The sequence below is a fragment of the Kogia breviceps genome, chromosome 15 (genome assembly GCF_026419965.1).
Source record: "Kogia breviceps isolate mKogBre1 chromosome 15, mKogBre1 haplotype 1, whole genome shotgun sequence".
NCBI lineage: Eukaryota > Metazoa > Chordata > Mammalia > Artiodactyla > Physeteridae > Kogia > Kogia breviceps.
In genome coordinates this window covers 33499012-33516987 of record NC_081324.1, presented here as the reverse complement: position 1 = coordinate 33516987, position 17976 = coordinate 33499012, and the positions used below count along the sequence as shown (strand labels likewise).

Sequence of the window (17976 nt, the reverse complement as noted above, 5' to 3'; positions counted from 1 at the left end):
GGGATGACTTCTCAAGCCTCAATATATATAGGAGTGCCGATCATTAGTTTGAATTCGTAGTGGTATCTGAATTTCAAGAAGCAAAATGCAGCATTTATTAAAGTTGATAGTTGTATATGTATTTAATTACAATAAAATTTAAACACTGAAGTAAGTAGTATAGTGAATGCTCATACATAATTTACCCATCTTCAGCAGCTGCCAACTCATAGACAATTTGTTTCATCTCTAACACCAATTATTCTCCTCCCCATTGCCTACCCTCCTCTAGATTGTTTTGACATAAGTCTCAGCTATTGTATAATTTTATTGGAATAGGATGTTTTTCACTGTCCTATCAAAGAGCAATTCCTAGCATTGTGATTCAGCATATTATCTTCTCCATTATTGTTTTTACTGTATCACAAGTAAAAAAATTATTACAGTATTTATTTAAAATAGTGAAATGTTTGTTTTGAAATTCATTAGAAATTTCACTTTAGTCATTAAGTCTTTATCTATGTTTGACATGAGTCAAACAGAAAGGCCTCTGGGCTATAGTTAAGATAGTCCCCCTCAACATGGGTTCAGACTTTAAATAGAAATATTATAAATCATTGTTTTTGATTGCCTGACTTTGTTGCCTTACAAGCTTAGAGGCTAAGCATTTGATTGTCTCTGGAGTTAACAGTATTCATGCAAGTACTGAATTATTTCTAGACCATTTTATAGTTTTTGTTATGACTTAAAGAATGATGATAGAAATATTGCATGCATCTTAAACTGCAAAATATGGTTGTTAGTTTTGGGGTGTTTTTTGAGGTTTGTATATACTCAGCTTAAAAAAAAAAAGGTATTTTAATTCAGTTTCTACTGACTCTTCAGATGTATATTAAGATTTGAATTTTGTCTTTTCTCTGACTATGTACCTATATGTCTTTGGGAACATGTATTATTCTCACCTCAGTTTCCCATACAAAAAATAGTGATAACAGCTGCTTATGTTACTTTATAGTTATGAAGAAAAAATTATCTGGGGCAGAATTTTGAAAATTGTACTCATACAGTTATGCTGAAGGATTGCAAATTTATATTATGTCAATTTCATACTAAAATCATTCATGTTGTACCTTTCATTTCTAATCACTTTAAAATTTCTCCTTGCTTTTGCTTTGTCTGTGGAAAGGTATAATATTTATGGTTTTATAAACTTCAAATGCTTTTTGGTATTTCAGAGGATAATATAACCATATATTGGGTTGGTCAAGAAGTTCCTTTGGTTTTTAAGTAAAAGACACATTTTTTTATTTTCACCAAGAACTTTGTTGAACAGCATACTCACCATTTTGTTCCACTACCATCTGCCATTTTTCAGGCAACGTCATAATTCCATCTTCGCAAAACTTTTAACCTTTTTGAGCAAAAAACTGTTCCAGGTGCCTTTTACAGTCTTCCAGGGAATTGAAATTTTTTCCATTAAGAGAATTTTGTAAAGACCAAAATAAACGGAAATCCGAAGATGCAATGTCTGGTGAATACAGCAGATGAAACAGAACTTCCCAGCTATAACAGTTTTTGACTGGTCATCAAAGAAACATGCGGTCTTGCCTTGTCCTGATGGAAGATTATGCATTTTCTGTTGACTAATTCCGGACGCTTTTCGTTGAGTGCTGCTTTCAGTTGGTCTAATTAGGAGCAGTACTTGTTGGAATTGATCGTTTGGTTTTCCGGAAGGAGCTCATCATAGAGGACTCCCTTCCAATCCCACCATGTACACAGCATCACCTTCTTTGGATGAAGATCAGTCAGCCTTTGGTGTGGTTGGTGGTGGTTCATTTCACTTGCCCAAGATCTGTTCCATTCCACATTATTGTACAGTATCCACTTTTCATTGCCAGTCACAATTTGTTTTACAAACAGAACGTTTTCGTTATGTTTAAGTAGAGAATTGCATGTGGAAATACGTCAAGAAGGTTTTCTTTGCTTAACTTATGTGGAACCCAAGCAACAAAGTGATTAAGATAACCAAGCTGGTGCAAATGATTTTCAACACTTGATTTGGATATTTTGAGTATGTCAGCTATCTCCTTCATGGTATTATGTTGATTGTTCTCAGTTAATGTCTCGATTTGATTTCTATCAACTTCAACTGGTCTATCCGACCATGGAGCATCATCCAGTGAGAAATCTCCAGCATGAAACTTCGCAGACCACTTTTGACATGTTTGATCCATCACAGCACCTTCTCCATTCATTGCACAAATCCTTTTTTGCGTTTCAGTTGCGTTTTTACCTTTCTTGAAATAATAAAGCATAATATGACAAAAATGTTGCTTTTTTTCTTCCATCCTCAATAATAAAATGGTACACAAAAATTCACCAATTTTGAAAAGTTTTTTAAAAAATGTACACTTGATATGACAGGTGTCACAATACGATCTAACAAAATTGTTTTGAATGAAGTTAAAGACAACTAAGTGCTACTAGAGCCATCTTACGGAAAAAAAAACAAGTGAACCTTTTGGCCAACCCATAATAATATATAATATAATCATATAATAATAGCATCAAAGATATGTCAAAGGTCACTTTGTCTAAATATCCACATCTTGGATGACCAAAAAACTTGAATGAAAAATACTGTGTTTTATATTTGGACAGTCTGATTTTTTCAATATGCTGTAGTCCCTCCAGTAGCCAGGCCTGCCAGGCCTTTTTTTTTTTTTTTTTTTCTTTTAACATCTTTATTGCAGTATAATTGCTTTACAATGATGTGTTAGTTTCTGCTTTATAACAAAGTGACTCAGTTATACATATACATATGTTCCCATATCTCTTCCCTCTTGCATCTCCTTCCCTCCCACCCTCCCTATCCCACCCCTCTAGGTGGTCACAAAGCACTGAGCTGATCTCCCTCTGCTATGCAGCTGCTTCCCACTAGCTAGCTATTTTACATTTGGTAGTGTATATATGTCCATGCCACTCTCTCACTTTGTCACAGCTTACCCTTCCCCCTCCCCATATCCTCAAGTCCATTCTCTAGTAGGTCTGTGTCTTTATTCCCATCTTACCCCTATGACCTTTTTTTTTTTCTTAGATTCCATATATATGTGTTAGCATATGGTATTTGTTTTTCTCTTTCTGACTTACTTCACTCTGTATGACAGACTCTATGTCCATCCACCTCACTACAGATATCTCAATTTCATTTCTTTTTATGGCTGAGTAATATTCCATTGTATATATGTGCCACATCTTCTTTATCCATTCATCCGATGATGGACACTTAGGTTGCTTCCATGTCCTGGCTGTTGTAAATAGAGCTGCAATGAACATTTTGGTACGTGACTATTTTTGAATTATGGTTTTCTCAGGGTACATGCCCAGTAGTGAAATTGCTGGGTTGTATAGTTCTATTTTTAGTTTTTTCAGGAACCTCCATACTGTTCTCCATAGTGGCTGTATCAATTTACATTTTGACCCACCTCCTAGAGAAATGGAAATAAAAACAAAAATAAACAAATGGGACCTAATGAAGCTTCAAAGCTTTTGCACAGCAAAGGAAACCATAAACAAGACAACCCTCAGAATGGGAGAAAATATTTGCAAATGAAGCAACTGACAAAGGATTAATCTCCAAGATTTGCAAGCAGCTCATGCAGCTCAATAACAAAAAAAAAAACAACCCAATCCAGAAATGGGCAGAAGACCTAAATAGATATTTCTCCAAAGAAGATATACAGATTGCCAACAAACACACGAAAGAATGCTCAACATCATTAATCATTAGAGAAATGCAAATCAAAACTACAATGCGAAATCATCTCACACCGGTCAGAATGGCCATGATCAAAAAATCTACAAACAATAAATGCTGGAGAGGGTGTGGAGAAAAGGGAGCACTCTGCCAGGCCTTTATATGTGCTACTTCATCGTCCTAGTGAAGTCTTCCTGCTGTTCATCCTTCAAGCTGTAGCACAGACTTCAACATCTCTGAGAAACCTCTTAACCATTCCAGGAAGCAGATGGCATTTATCTTTGTTTCTTTCCTGATCCCACAGCATTTGGTTTGTTCCTTTACTATATGATATTATCATCTTTTTTTTCCTGATTTGCTTTGCTTTTAAATTGCAAACGAAATAGTAACATAGAAAGTAATATTCCTTTAACAACTCCACTTCTCCAACCGTTTTTTATCCCTAGAAAGGTAGCCACTCATATCTTTTCATATATTCTCTATGCAAATTGCAAGCATATATATGCATGTATGGTATATATATATATATACACCTCTTTAAAAATTAAGAAAAATAGGAATATCCTATACATATTGTTAAAAACTTGCCTTATTAATTGAACAGTGTAATCTTGGACATTTTCTCATCTTCAACGCATATATTTGGTGTCCATAAAGTCTGGAAACATAGGCAAATGGATATAAAGGCAAATAATGTCAAAGGCACATTTAATCTGTCGGAAAGCACTGTGTTTTTAGACTTTATGGATACCTGTAGATGTACCTTATTCCTTTCAAACAGCCGCATAATAGTTTACTGCAAATTTATTTTGTAATTTAACCAGTCAGCTTCTTCTGGTAGGCAGTTGTTTTATTTCTAATCTTTTGCTGTAACTATTTTAATGAATAGACTTTTGAATATGTTTTTCCATATTCTTGAATAAGTAGCTTGCAATTAGAATTATTGTCACAATATATATGCCTTTTACATATGCTTTTTTCTGATAATCCTTTATGAACCTTCTGTTTTTGTGCTTGGATCATACTTTTAAAAAATTGCAGTTGCTTCATAATAACTTTAAACATATGATTGGATAAAACCCCTCCCTTTCTTTTTTTCTTAAACAATTTTCTTTATAATTTTTTGTATATTCTAAATTTAAAACAATTTTGTCATTTTCTTAAAACTCCACCAGAATCTTAAGTGGAATTACATTAAATTTATATATTGTATTAGGGAAGATTAACATCTTTATGATATTAAATCTTCCCTCCTGGAGATACATGATTATTCAAGTCACAATTTTATAAAATTTTTTTCACATTTTAAAAAATTATATTTATTCTGTGACAATTGTTACTATTATGAACTACCTCACCCCTTTTATCTCTTATTTCTGTTTTTTGGTTAAATGGAAAACTATGTTTTTATTTTAATATTTATATTTTATCTAGTTTCTTTAGTGAAGTTTCTTGATAGTTCTATTAAGTGTTAGGTAGGTCCCTGTAATTTGTAAGTATAGCATCATGCTATCTGAAAAACATTGATATTTAATGCATACTGTGCATGAAATAGATGCTGAATTCCTAATGTTAAACTCACCATACATTTGTAAAATAAATATTAATCAGTCTTTTAATATCTTAATATGATTTGTTTAATGTTCTGTTTCAGAATTTTTAAAAGCCATATTTCTTACTATTGTGTGGCTCAAAAGGAGAGAGATTCCCCATTAGAATTTGAGGAAGAAGTGGCATTTGAGATAGACAATGAAGGAAGAGAATTTTCAGAGTTGGACGTGAGTTTACATGAGCGATATGAGCAAAGGCAAAGAGATTGAAAAGTACAGGAAAAGTAGAAAATATTTCGCTTTAACAGAAGTGTGGGATATATGTAGCTATCTGAAAAACAAGGTCAGAACCCATGTATCTAACTGTAACTGTCTACTTGTAAAGGTCTATGTGAAGAGTTACGCTTAATTCAATAAGAAATGGGAGTGATTTTGACAGGGAACGTTGCATTTATATTCTGAAGCATTAGAACTAACTTGTACTTGAGAAGAATGGTGATTGCTATCTAGATGGTATTTCATAGCTCTTGGGAAATTTTTACTGAATTGCCTGAGATAGAAATATGATTTTTTGTTTGTTTGTTTTGTTTTACTTGTATGCTTATGTCCTTCATGCTTGGTGGAATTTTATATTTTCCAAGATGTTCCTGTTTAATGAACAAACAGACTTTGCACTTACTACTGAAGTTAATTCATTTTCATACAAATGAAGGAAAGTGTAATTTGAATACAGAATACCAGATGACTAACATAATCAGATTGTGATGAATGACTTAAAAAGAGGAGTTTTCTTCCAAATTTCTCCTTCCTGGGGAATTTAATAACAATGCAGTATTTTTTTGATTTCATGTAGTAAGTCTTTTCTATACTTGGGAAAACACACTAGGTGATACATTCAGCAGCATTTCCAAAGCATGCAAGGCTAACAGTGAAACTGAATTACTTATACCTCCTAAGAAGGATACTTGATTAATCTATTTTCTGTTATGTAATATTATTTCTTAAAATAAGCATATAAGCATACCTAGCTGTTAGATGCCATAAATCTCAAATAAAATAATAGAAAATCAAATATTTATTGATCCAATTAAAAATTGTTTTTAGAAACAGAACACTATAGAGGTGCTTTGATAGTCATTTGATTTCCCTGGCCACTGATACTGATATATTTGAGTAAGAATTAATAAGCCAGTTAACCTTTCATTTAATTTTTTTGAGAAAAAATGGTATTTAATGGTAAAATCATGTATATTGCTTTTCATAATTAAAAGAAACATTGACTGTCAATATAAGAAAAAATTATGAAAAGAATATATTTTGGACGTGCGTGGTGTGGCCAGGTGCTGGGGTCTGAGCTGGGCTGGCTGGTTGGCAGCAGCCATCACAGGAAATAAGTGACCATGGTGCTGAATAGTTTGGATAAAATGATTCAACTCCAGAAAAACATGGCTAACATCAGGAATATCTGTGTTTTGGCTCATGTTGACCATGGAAAAACTACTCTGGCTGACTATCTTATATCTAGCAATGACATCATCTCCAGTTGCCTGGCAGGCAAGTTAAGGTACATGGACAGCAGAGAGGATGAATAGGTCCGAGGGATCACTGTGAAATCCAGTGCCATTTCACTACATTATGCAAAAGGTGAGGAGGAGTACCTGATTAATCTGATAGACTCTCCAGGACATGTGGATTTCTCCTCAGAAGTATCGACGGCTGTTCACATTTGTGATGGGTGCATCATTGTAGTGGACGCTGTGGAAGGGGTCTGTCCGCAGGCAGTGGATTTTAACATGGAAATATTTAACTGGTTAAAGAAGGTGTGAGGAGAAAGGAGGAACTGACTGCTGATGACTGTGCCACTTGAGACATTTCACTGACCGTCAGAAAGCTGGTTTTACATTTCACATTCTGTAGTGTTCTGGTCTGTGATGGAGTTAAATCCCCCAAGTTTTGAAGAGATAGTAGAGAGAATGACTTTAAGGTGCCTTGACTTGTCTGTCATATCCTCTTGGAGAGGGACTCAGCAAAAATGGGAGAGGTATTTAGGAGGATCTGGAGGTTTAACTCCAGTGGAAAAGTTTCTGAACTGTGAGAGGTAATTGATAGCAAGATACTGAGTCTCTTCTGTTGGTTTGTCAGTCTGCCCCCCTCCCACCGACACATGCTGTCTCTCTGCCTTCCTCCTCCCCTCTCTTACTCTTCCAGATCCTTAACCTAGACTTTATCTTTCCCACCAAAGTTCATATAACTCTGGTCGACGTGAAACTCAGAGTGGCTTTCTAAATTCAGTTTTTAAAATAATTTTGCTTTGAAACCTTATGTGTTATCTTTAAAAATGTTGTCACCTTTGTGTCCTACTTCTTAAATGCCCTTGTTCTAATGTTTTTTAAAAAGAATAAGAAAAGGTTTAAATTGCAGGCATACCTCTGAGATATTGCAGTTTTGGTTCTGAACCACTGCAGTAAATGAATAGCGCAGTAAAATGAGTCACATGAATTTTTTTTGGTTTCCCAGTGCATATAAAAGTTATGTTTACAGTATACTGAAGTCTCTTAAGTATGCAATAGCATTATGTCTAAAAAACAAATGTACGTACCTTAATTTAAAAAATACTCTATTGCTAAAAAATGCTAACGATTGCTGAGACTTCATTGAGTTGTAATGGTAACATCAAAGTTCACTGATCACAGATTACCACAACAAATAGATGAATAATGAAGAATGTAAAATATTGTGAGAATTCCCAAAATGTGACATAATGACATGAAGTGAGCAAATGCTGTTGGAAAAATGGTGCTAATAAACTTGCTTGACGCAGGGTTGACACAAACCTTCAGTTTGTAAAAAAATGCAACATCTGTGAAGCACAATAAAAAAGCACAATGAAATGTTTTCTTGTAGAAATGGAGAAAATTTGATAATTCCAAGAAGATATGCTGTAATTATTCTGTAACTTCCCATCTGATTGCCTGTAAGGCCCCCCAACCGGAGAAGCACAGCCTTAGTCTTTGTAGTGTCCTTAGGTGTCCTGACAAGACAAGTAAAATGAACAGACCTGACTTTAGAATAGCAGAATAGTGATTAATGCTGAGAGGTTGTTTATGATCAGGAAGGTGTACATAGGGGACTTCTGGGGGAATGTTCTGTTTCTCGACCTGTGTGTTGGCAACATGAGTGTTTCTTTTCTGATTTTTTACTGAATAAAATTCAGTAAACTCTGAAAAAAAAAAGAATATACTTTGGTTTAAGTAAGGGAAAATACATTGTTGGGAAGTAGTCCTCATGGAATTTATAAAATAGTGGAAAAGACGAAGAGTAAATAAACAAGTAATTACAAATGCTATAGTTGTTATAGACATGAAAGGAAAGAGTGGTCCATGAAATATTTACAAGGGATTTTAACCTGGTTTCTGGGCTTAAGGAAAGGTGACTAAAATTGAACTGATAGTCACAAAGTTTCAAATATGAGTTTCGAGTGACTGAGTGGCAATTGGAACTGGAAGACAATAGATGCTTTAAATTTTTTTTTTTTGAGTTTTGTGAGTTTCTTCAATTTGTAATTATTATTAATTTATTTATTTATTAAAATTTGTTTATTTATTTTTGGCTGTGTTGGGTCTTCGTTGCTGTGCGCGGGCTTTCTTTAGTTGCGGTGAGCAGGGGTTACTCTTCGTTGCTGTGTGCGGGCTTCTCATTGCGGTGGCTTCTCTTGTGGAGCACGGGCTCTAGGCACGCAGGCTTCAGTAGTTGTGGCATGTGGGCTCAGTAGTTGTGGCTCATGGGCTCTAGAGCTCAGGCTCAGTATTTGTGGTGCACGGGCTTAGTTGCTCCGTGGCATGTGGGATCTTCCCAGGCCAGGGCTCGAACCCGTGTCCCCTGCATTGGCAGGCGGATTCTTAACCACTGCACCACCAGGGAAGCCCTGTAATTATTTTTAAAAGCAAAATTTTTGGAGTTTTCTTAGTAGTCATTGGTAAGGGCTAAGAACTACATTTATAGAATAAGATAGGAAATATTTCCATTCTGAAGATTAAACCTAGAGTCTTTTTTTTTTTTTTTTTGCGGTATGCGGGCCTCTTACTGTTGTGCCCTCTCCCATTGCGGAGCACAGGCTCTGGACGTGCAGGCTCAGTGGCCATGGCTCACGGGCCTAGCCGCTCCGCGGCATGTGGGATCTTCCCGGACCGGGGCACGAACCCATGTCCCCTGCATCGGCAGGTGGACTCTCAACCACTGCGCCACCAGGGAAGCCCAAACCTAGAGTCTTTTTACATTAAGGGAAAACTCAGAAAGGTAAAAATGACGTCGTTGACGCTTTTTTAGTCCAAATTATCTCGATTGTCAGTAGAAGTGTAAGAAATTTAGGTGTAGAAATTTGTTTTCTTCAAGCCATTATTGGTAGTTGGCTGGAAAGTAAACATTTCCTTTAAACAAGAGTGTTAAAATGTCTGTTTCATTGTATTTTCCATTTAAGAAGCAACCCAAATTCTCTAAACTCTAAATTCTCTAAACTCTGAACTCTTTAAACTCCAAATTCTCTTAAAAAAAAAAAAAAAAAGTAATATTTAAAAAAATCCCAACCAGAAAAGATTATGAAACAGAAACTCTTTGAAAACTTGAAAATTTGGAGTTTCTTATGTAATCATAGACCTAAAATGCCGTTATCTTATCTATTGCTGAAAAAAGGAACCTTTGTTAATTTCTCAGTTTTATATGAACCATCCCAATATTTTTTCTTTGTTTTCATTTTTCACCTTGATTTTGAGATACTATTTTTATTTTATTATTTAATTTTATTTAATTTTATTATTTAATTTTTAAAAATTATTTTATTATTTTATTTTATTTTATTATTATTTTTTTTTTTTTTGCGGTACGCAGGCCTCTCACTGTTGTGGTCTCTCCCATTGCGGAGCACAGGATCCAGACGTGCAGGCTCAGTGGCCATGGCTCACGGGCCCAGCCGCTTCGCGTCATGTGGGATCTTCCTGGACCAGGGCACGAATCCATGTCCCCTGCATTGGCAGGCAGACTCTCAACCATTGCGCCACCAGGGAAGCCCTTTTTAAAAATTTTTTATTTTACATTGGAGCATATTTGATTAACAATCTTGTGTTAGTTTCAGGTGTACAGCAAAGTGATTCAGTTATACATATACATGTTTCTTTTCTTTTTCAAGTTCTTTTCCCATTTAGGTTATTACAGAATATTGAGCAGAGTTCCCTCTGCTATACAATGTCCTTGTTGGTTATCTATTGTAAATATTGCAGTGTGTACGTGTCAGTGGGATACCATTTTAAACAAGACATTTACTGGTCACTTACTCTGTGCCAGGCACTATTCTGTGACTTTTTTCTATTAATTGATTTAATCCTCACAACTCAATCTCTAAGGTTTATATGATTATGGCCATTTTAAAGGTGAGGACCCAGTGAGGCACCAAGAGGTTAAGAAACCTAGTGATCTGGCCAGGGTAACACGGCTGATAAGTGGTAGATAAAAGTAAATTGTTAGCTTGATATTTAGGAATAATTAGACATAACTTGTCTATAATCATGTTGCATTTTTTCTAATATTTGCTTATTTTTTGTTTGTTTGTTTTCCAGGATTTGTTGATGTACCTGTTACAGCTGGTCCAAGCTCTCAAATATGAAAATTTTGATGACATAAAGAATGGATTAGAACCCACCAAGAAGGATAGTCAGGGTTCAGTGTCAGAGAGTGTGTCAAATTCTGGAATAAATTCTGCAGAAATAGATAGGTACGGATATCTAGGGAGGGATTATTTTCAAATCTGATAGTTTTCCACCTTTTCAAATTGTCTTCTTTTCTTTTTCCCCAGATGTACCGAACCCTAAGTTGGAAGTTTTACCAATGAATATGACATGTGCACTCACAGAACACAAACCACTATATTACAGGGCAGTGTTTTGCAAGCTATAGAGTCAGAATTCCTTAGTTAAAATCTTTACTCTGCCACTTACTAGCTGTGTAAACTTGTGTAAATTAAATATTCTCTGTTTGGCCCCAGTTTCTCATCTTAAAAAGAGGGATATAGCAATAGTAACCTTTAAGGATTGTTGAAAGATTAAATGAGTTAATACATAAAGCATTTAGAAAAGTGTCTGACACATGGTGCTTGGTGTCAGATATTATTGCTATTCATGCAAAAAAAGTGAAAGATGCGGCAAGTTAGTGGACTCAAATATTTTATTATAAAGTTGTATTTTTATTGACTGTTTTTCACCTCTTCAGTAGTTAAAATAACCTGTTAATTGAATTAAAAGTCAGCTATTAACAGTAATAACAATTAAGAACTCCCACCTCTGTAGCAGACACCAAGAGATGGTTCACATATATTATACCTGTTATTAGTAATCCTCTGAGGTAGGTATTCATATCCCTAATTTAGATATGAAGGACTTAAGAAGTTAAGTAAATTGCCCAAAGTTTTTTATTTTGCAAATTAGGTAGAGTTGACTCCATAGCCCTTATTCTTTCTACTTTGCCATTTTGCTTTTCATAAAATCTTAAAATTTGAGATAAATAGGAACATTTGGATAAGAAATCTGAGGCTAAGTGATACAAAGTTGTTTTGTGAAGGTCATGAGATTTGTCAATGACAGAAGGAGGTCTGGAATTCAGATTATCTGAATTAGTACAATTATTTTGATTATCATGTGAGTTCAAGGTTATATTTCTGAATTTTTCTTAATGATAATGCTGTTTTTATCTTCTGTTTTTCATTTGCAGGAAAACTGAGAAACAGGAAAAAAACATTTTTTCTTATGTAGGCTGCTTTGTGTTTTTCTGTTTTTATGAGAGGAGACCCTTTACATTTTCTTCCACTGTATATTGGAGGCCTTCTGTCTCTAATGATGCTTATTTAACTTCATCTTACTTATGCCCCCTAGAACGTTTTATTGGAAGTCTATTTAAAATTTCATGATAGGTTGTAAACTATAACCCAGTATTTCCCAAATTATGGTCTGCTGGTCACTAATATGTGTGTTTTCTAAAAAGGTTAAAAAAGGTAAGGGTTGTCTTGTGGTCAGATATGTTTGGAAGATACTGGCTTAAAGTAAAATGTACTTTTTAAACAAAACTATAGCATTTGTCAGAAACTTTAATACATGCAAACTTGCACACACATCTCATAGAGGCTATTACCCATATTTTTTGACTATGCAGCCTATTTTTCCAGAACATAATGTGACTCTAGTGCTGCACAGAACACACTTTAGGAAGTAGTGCTTTAAGCAGACATAGTTGAGGTGAATTATGCTAAAAATGTGTATCTTCTCTTACAGAAAGAATATTTTACATATCAGTGATATCTCCTATTATTTTTTCAGCTCCCAAATTATAACCAGCCCTCTTCCTCCAGTGTCTTCCCCTCCTCCTGCATCTAAAACAAAAGAAAGTTCAGATGGTGAAAATCTGGAAGTGAGTACAAAGCTTTTCAGGTTTCCTATAGGAGAGATCCTACAAGATAAACATTTAATGTTGGTCTTGAAAATATTGATTTTGATTAATAAACTAAATATTACTTTATTAAATAACCTGGTTTATGATGCATGTTTATAACGTTTCTTCCCAGCAAAAAGTGCCATCTTCATTCAGTTCAAGGCATTTTATTGGTGCTTTGGACATATAAATGGATTCAAATGCAGTGTGAAAATAAACTGGGCTTAAATATTTTTTTAAGGAAACTCAGAATATTTATTGTTAACACATTTATGAACATTACTGTAATTGTTGGTGTTTGTGATTACATTGTAGAAATGTATGACTTTGATACTAGGGGAAATACACTAAACTGCTGTTTTTAGCTTATACAGAAAAATTAAGTTCTTTTAGCTAAGCAGAGTAATTTTTGAGATACAACAGGTCTTTTTGGCTAGTGCTACTCTGAAAATTATATTTGGGAGTGCATTTGCAGAAGTTGATCTAGTATGTATTGTTGATTTTTCTCCCTAAGACTTCTAATTTGAGAAGAATCTTTCACACCCCTCATGTTGAAAATAAATAATACATGCTTGATATTAGAAAGAAGTTTAATTGTTTTTTTAAATGTATATATTATTGCTTTTAGTAAAATTTTAGGAGTTAATGTTGATAACTGAGTGATGTTTATTTTCAGTATTAACTGTTAATGAGAGTTTGCTTGTCTGCCTACCTCCTGATGTATTAGAAAATACTGAAAAAAGGAATTTTAAATTACAGGATCATAGAATCCTTAGGAGAACACTTTGAGGAACTATTCACCTCCAGTTTAATTATTTTGCCCTTTCAAAACTAAGGGACTGATATATTGATTCAGTAATCAATTCATTCACGTGTATTTTTTGAGTTCTTACTATGTACCAGAAACTATTCTAGATGCTAGGGATGATGCAGCAGAGAAGAAAACACTCAAAATCTTTATCTTCATGGAATCCATTCTAGTGTTTGGGCTGATGATGATGGTCAATAATATTTATATATAGTAGAAGAGATAATGATATCTGTTTTCCATGGAGAAAAATAAATCAGAAAAGAATGTTGGGGTGGGGTCAGGCAGTTGTGATTTTGAAAAGATTGGTCAGGGAAGTCCTCCTTGGAAAAGTAACATCTTTTGTAAAGATGAAGCAGGTGAGGCAACAACCATGTAGTGATCTGGAGGAAGAACACTTTAAGCAGAAGGAACAAGGGGTACTTAAGTACCGCTACCTCACTGAAACGTCTAATCCATTGATCTCTACCCTTTTCTTTATCAGCACCCTTCAATGTTTGCTTTCCTCTGAGTATAGCTTTTATCCCATGGCTCATCATTTTAGTCATTCTTTTATTAGTACTTTTAGTTTCCTTGGCACAATCTCAACCTTTGTCAAGCCTAATTAATTAACATAATTTATGCCTGAATATTGCTAAAGAAATCACATAACCTAGCATGTTGGTATCACTATAAATTCATGACTATAGACATCAGGTGGGCACTCAACACTGCCTTCTTACATTTCTCTAGGTGGTTGCTCTCCCTGCTCTACAGTGACTCTTTCATACCTTTTCTCCTCTGTTCTTTGTGCCCTGCTTCCCAGTCTCTAGATAACAATTTTGCTTCATACTTAATGGAAACAAATAGAAGCCACTAGGTACTATCATTATATTAAAACTTACTTTGCTAAAGTGGTAAATGACTTCAGTGTTTGTGGTTGTGCATACTTTAAGTTCCTCTCAGCATTATTCAGCAAAATAAATTACTCCCTTCTTGAAAAACTAACTCTTTTCATGGTTTGGAGGATACCATACATCCCTTGTTTTCCTCTTCACCTCTCTGGCTGTTCCTTCTTGGTTTCCTTTGTCAGCACTTTCTCCGCTGCTTGACACTTTATTGTTCCTCAGGGTCCTCTTCTTTTCTCAATTTATACTCTTGCGCTAGGCTGTAGTGATAAACTCAAATTTATATTTCTAGCACATTTGTCTCATCTTGAGTTTTAGATTCATATATCCAAATATGATCTCTATTGTATATCTGACAGGCATTTCAAACTTGATGTTTCAAAATACATCTCTCTCCCCCACACACTCTTGCCTGTTTCTCACTTGGAATTTCCATCTGTGATGTAACAAATCAACCCATTTGCTAAATCCATAAATTTGGGAGTTACTGTCAATTCATTTTTTCCTTCCTACTTCCTCTCCATCAGCAAGTTCTATTAATTATATTTCCAAAATATTTTAATAATCTGTTACTTCACTCTATCTCCACTCTCAGCGTTTACTCTTCTAGACTACTGTAATAGCATCCTGACTGATCTCAGGTCTGTACTATTCAGAGCAAATAGAGTCATTTTCAGAAAATGTAAATCAGATCATCTCACTCTCCTGCTTTAGATCTTTTGTTGAGTAGCTATTACTTTGAAAATAAAATCCAGAATGGGGGTGGCTGCCACGGCTCTGGCTGACCTGGCGATGGGTGTCTGACCCTGATCTCAGGTTGCGGTGAGGTACCTTGTTTTTCTGACAAGAATTGACCATGTCGGAATGAAAGGACGCTATCTGTGCGGACTGCTGTCTGTGGAACCTTTGAAGACGATAAAATAGTGTTCAATTCTGTAGGGGGCGCCTCTGGATCAAGCTATGGTGGAAGATGTTCTGGAAAGACAAAAAGTGACAGAGCAGTAGCAGCTCCCAGAATAGTGAAATCAGTATTAAGAGCAAGTCTGTAGATTCCAACCTTGCAGGGCTTTCTCGATCCAGCACTGTGGCAAGCCTTGATATTGATTCCACCCAGAGCTCAGTACAAAGCAACAGTCATTCAGATACCTGTGCAGAATTTCAAATAAAGTATGTTGGTGCCATTGAGAAACTGAAACTCTCTGAGGGGAAAAGTCTTGAAGGGCGACTAGACCTGATAAATTATATAGATGTCACCCAGCAAGATGGAAAGTTGTCTTTTGTTCCTCTGGAGGAAGAATTTATTATTGTTGTTTGTAAGTATGGTATAAAAGTAATCCACATCAGATCAGTATGATGTTTTGCATCGGCACACTCTATATATTTTATCATCTGGAGAGTCTGTTATGATGATGGTCTGGGGGCAGGAAAAAGCTTATTGGCTCTGAAGACCACAGATGCCAGCAACGAAGAATACAGCCTGTGAGTTTACCAGTGCAGCAGCCTGGAACAAGCACAGGCAATCTGCAAAGTTTTATCCACTGTGTTTGACTCTGTTTTGTCATCTGAGAAACCTTGAATTCTGCAACAAGGGGAAGTAGACTTCATGTACAAGTTCAGCTGTTTTCTTAATAGTTCTGTTTTCAGTCTGTGGTGTTGAACTATTATAGAAATATGAGCGATCCTTTGCTCTAGATTTTCTGAAGAAAATGCAGTGTATAAAATAGCAATCATTTGTTTTTCTGTTAAATTGTGTCTTATTTATTTATTTTTTTTTTAAAAAGAGACTTCCCTGGTGGTCCAGTGGTAAAGAATCCACCTTCCAGTGCAGGGGATGCGGGTTCCATCCCTGGTCAGGGAACTAAGATCCCACATGTCGTGGGGCAATTAAGCCTGGGCGCCACAACTACTGAGCTCACGCATCTCAACTAGAGAGCCTGTGTGCTGCAAACTACACAGCCCATGCGCTCTGGAACCCACGCACCACAACTACAGAGCCCATGCACCCTGGACCCTGCGTGCCACAACTAGAGAAGAGAAAACCTGCATGCCGCAACTAGAGAGAAGCCCGCACGCTGCAGTGAAGAGCCCGTGCACCACAACGAAAGATCCTGCATGCCTCAACAAAGATCTCACGTGCCACAATTAAGACCCAATGCAGCCAAAAAAATAAAATAAAATAAAATCCATACTCAGTAGTGTGACCTTAAAGGTCTTCACAATTTGGCTTTTACCTACCTTTTCAGCCTCCTTTACTTTAGTGTTCACTATATTTCAGCTACATTGAGCCTTTTAAAAGTTCCTTGAACAGTTAGGTTCAGGGCCTTTGTACATATCATCATTTTGGTCTTGCCTAAATATCACATCCTCGTTGCTGCCGTCTGACCTCCCAATCTGAACTATTTCTGTGACTTCCTTTAATGCTTCTCTCCTCCACCAAATGTTAAGCTTCCAGTAGGACAAGGAACTCTGCAAACCATGGCGTCCTTAGCCTCTCACATATCACCTGGTTTAGAATAAATACTGGATAGTGGGATGGAGGGATAGATGGATGCATGAAAATCTGATCTGTGACATAGAAATGTAGATTAAAACCGATAGTCAAATGTAGACTCTCTTATTTCCCCCTTGTTAACAGCAGATGGTAATATAATATGTATACATTTCTTTTAATTCTTTCAGCAAGATCTTTGTACCTTCTTGATATCAAGAGCCTGCAAAAACTCAACACTGGCTAATTATTTATACTGGTATGTGAAATAATTTTTTGTTTATTTTCTCATCACTGTTCAAGACTGTTTTTTCCCATACTGTAAACAAAAAGGCAGTTTAAAATAAAGTATGAGCAATCATCAAAAGCCTATGCAGAATTTATATCTAGCTGTATTTCTTTACAGCTGTGCTAATGGAAATGCTTATTAGCACCACAGTTTCTCTTCCTTTCACTAACTTTCCAGGATCTAAGATAAAACTGGGTAAGATAATTGTTTTTTTCAGTTTGATGTCTGCTTGCCTTTTATGCTATTCAAGTAGTGTAAGTATGATACTTCACTGTCCTTCAGGAGTGTGTATTTTCACATTATTTACTAAAACACTGGAATCATGCAAGGACAGAAAACTAGAATTTGAAGTTACTTATACATGAGGAAACTGAGGCAGAGGCATGATGTAGCTGGACTTGGTAAAACCTGAACAAGGATTAGATCATTTATCTCACATTTTGCCATTTACAGAGTATTTTCAGTGACCTTTTCTCATTTGTTCTGTGAAGTTAAATAGGGCAAGTGTAAGTATCTCTATTTTACATGAGAGCAGGTTTCCTGAGTGAATTACATGAAAGAAAGAGAGGAACTGAGGCATAGAAAAGCTAACTGATTTACTGAGACACAATTAATGTGAAGCATGGCTCCCTTTATCTGTCTTATAGTTCTAAAGTGTAAAGAACAAGTAGCTTAAGCCATAATGAGAAATATTTTGGTTCAATTAAAGAAAGCACTAGGATTAAACACTAGACAAGAGAGCCTTATC

General features: G+C 35.6%; 1 protein-coding gene and 1 pseudogene across 1 annotated transcript in view; both read left to right on the top strand.

The window, feature by feature from the left end:
* Positions 1-17976, top strand: part of PIK3C3 (phosphatidylinositol 3-kinase catalytic subunit type 3) — a 158040-nt gene that overhangs the window by 72841 nt on the left and 67223 nt on the right. The window contains exons 11-13 of the mRNA XM_059039638.2: positions 10896-11050; positions 12645-12735; positions 17131-17198. Of these exons, the coding sequence (XP_058895621.2) occupies positions 10896-11050; positions 12645-12735; positions 17131-17198 (314 nt within the window). The remainder of the gene's footprint in view (positions 1-10895; positions 11051-12644; positions 12736-17130; positions 17199-17976) is intronic.
* On the top strand, positions 15422-16027 carry LOC131742142 (integrin beta-1-binding protein 1 pseudogene; annotated as a pseudogene).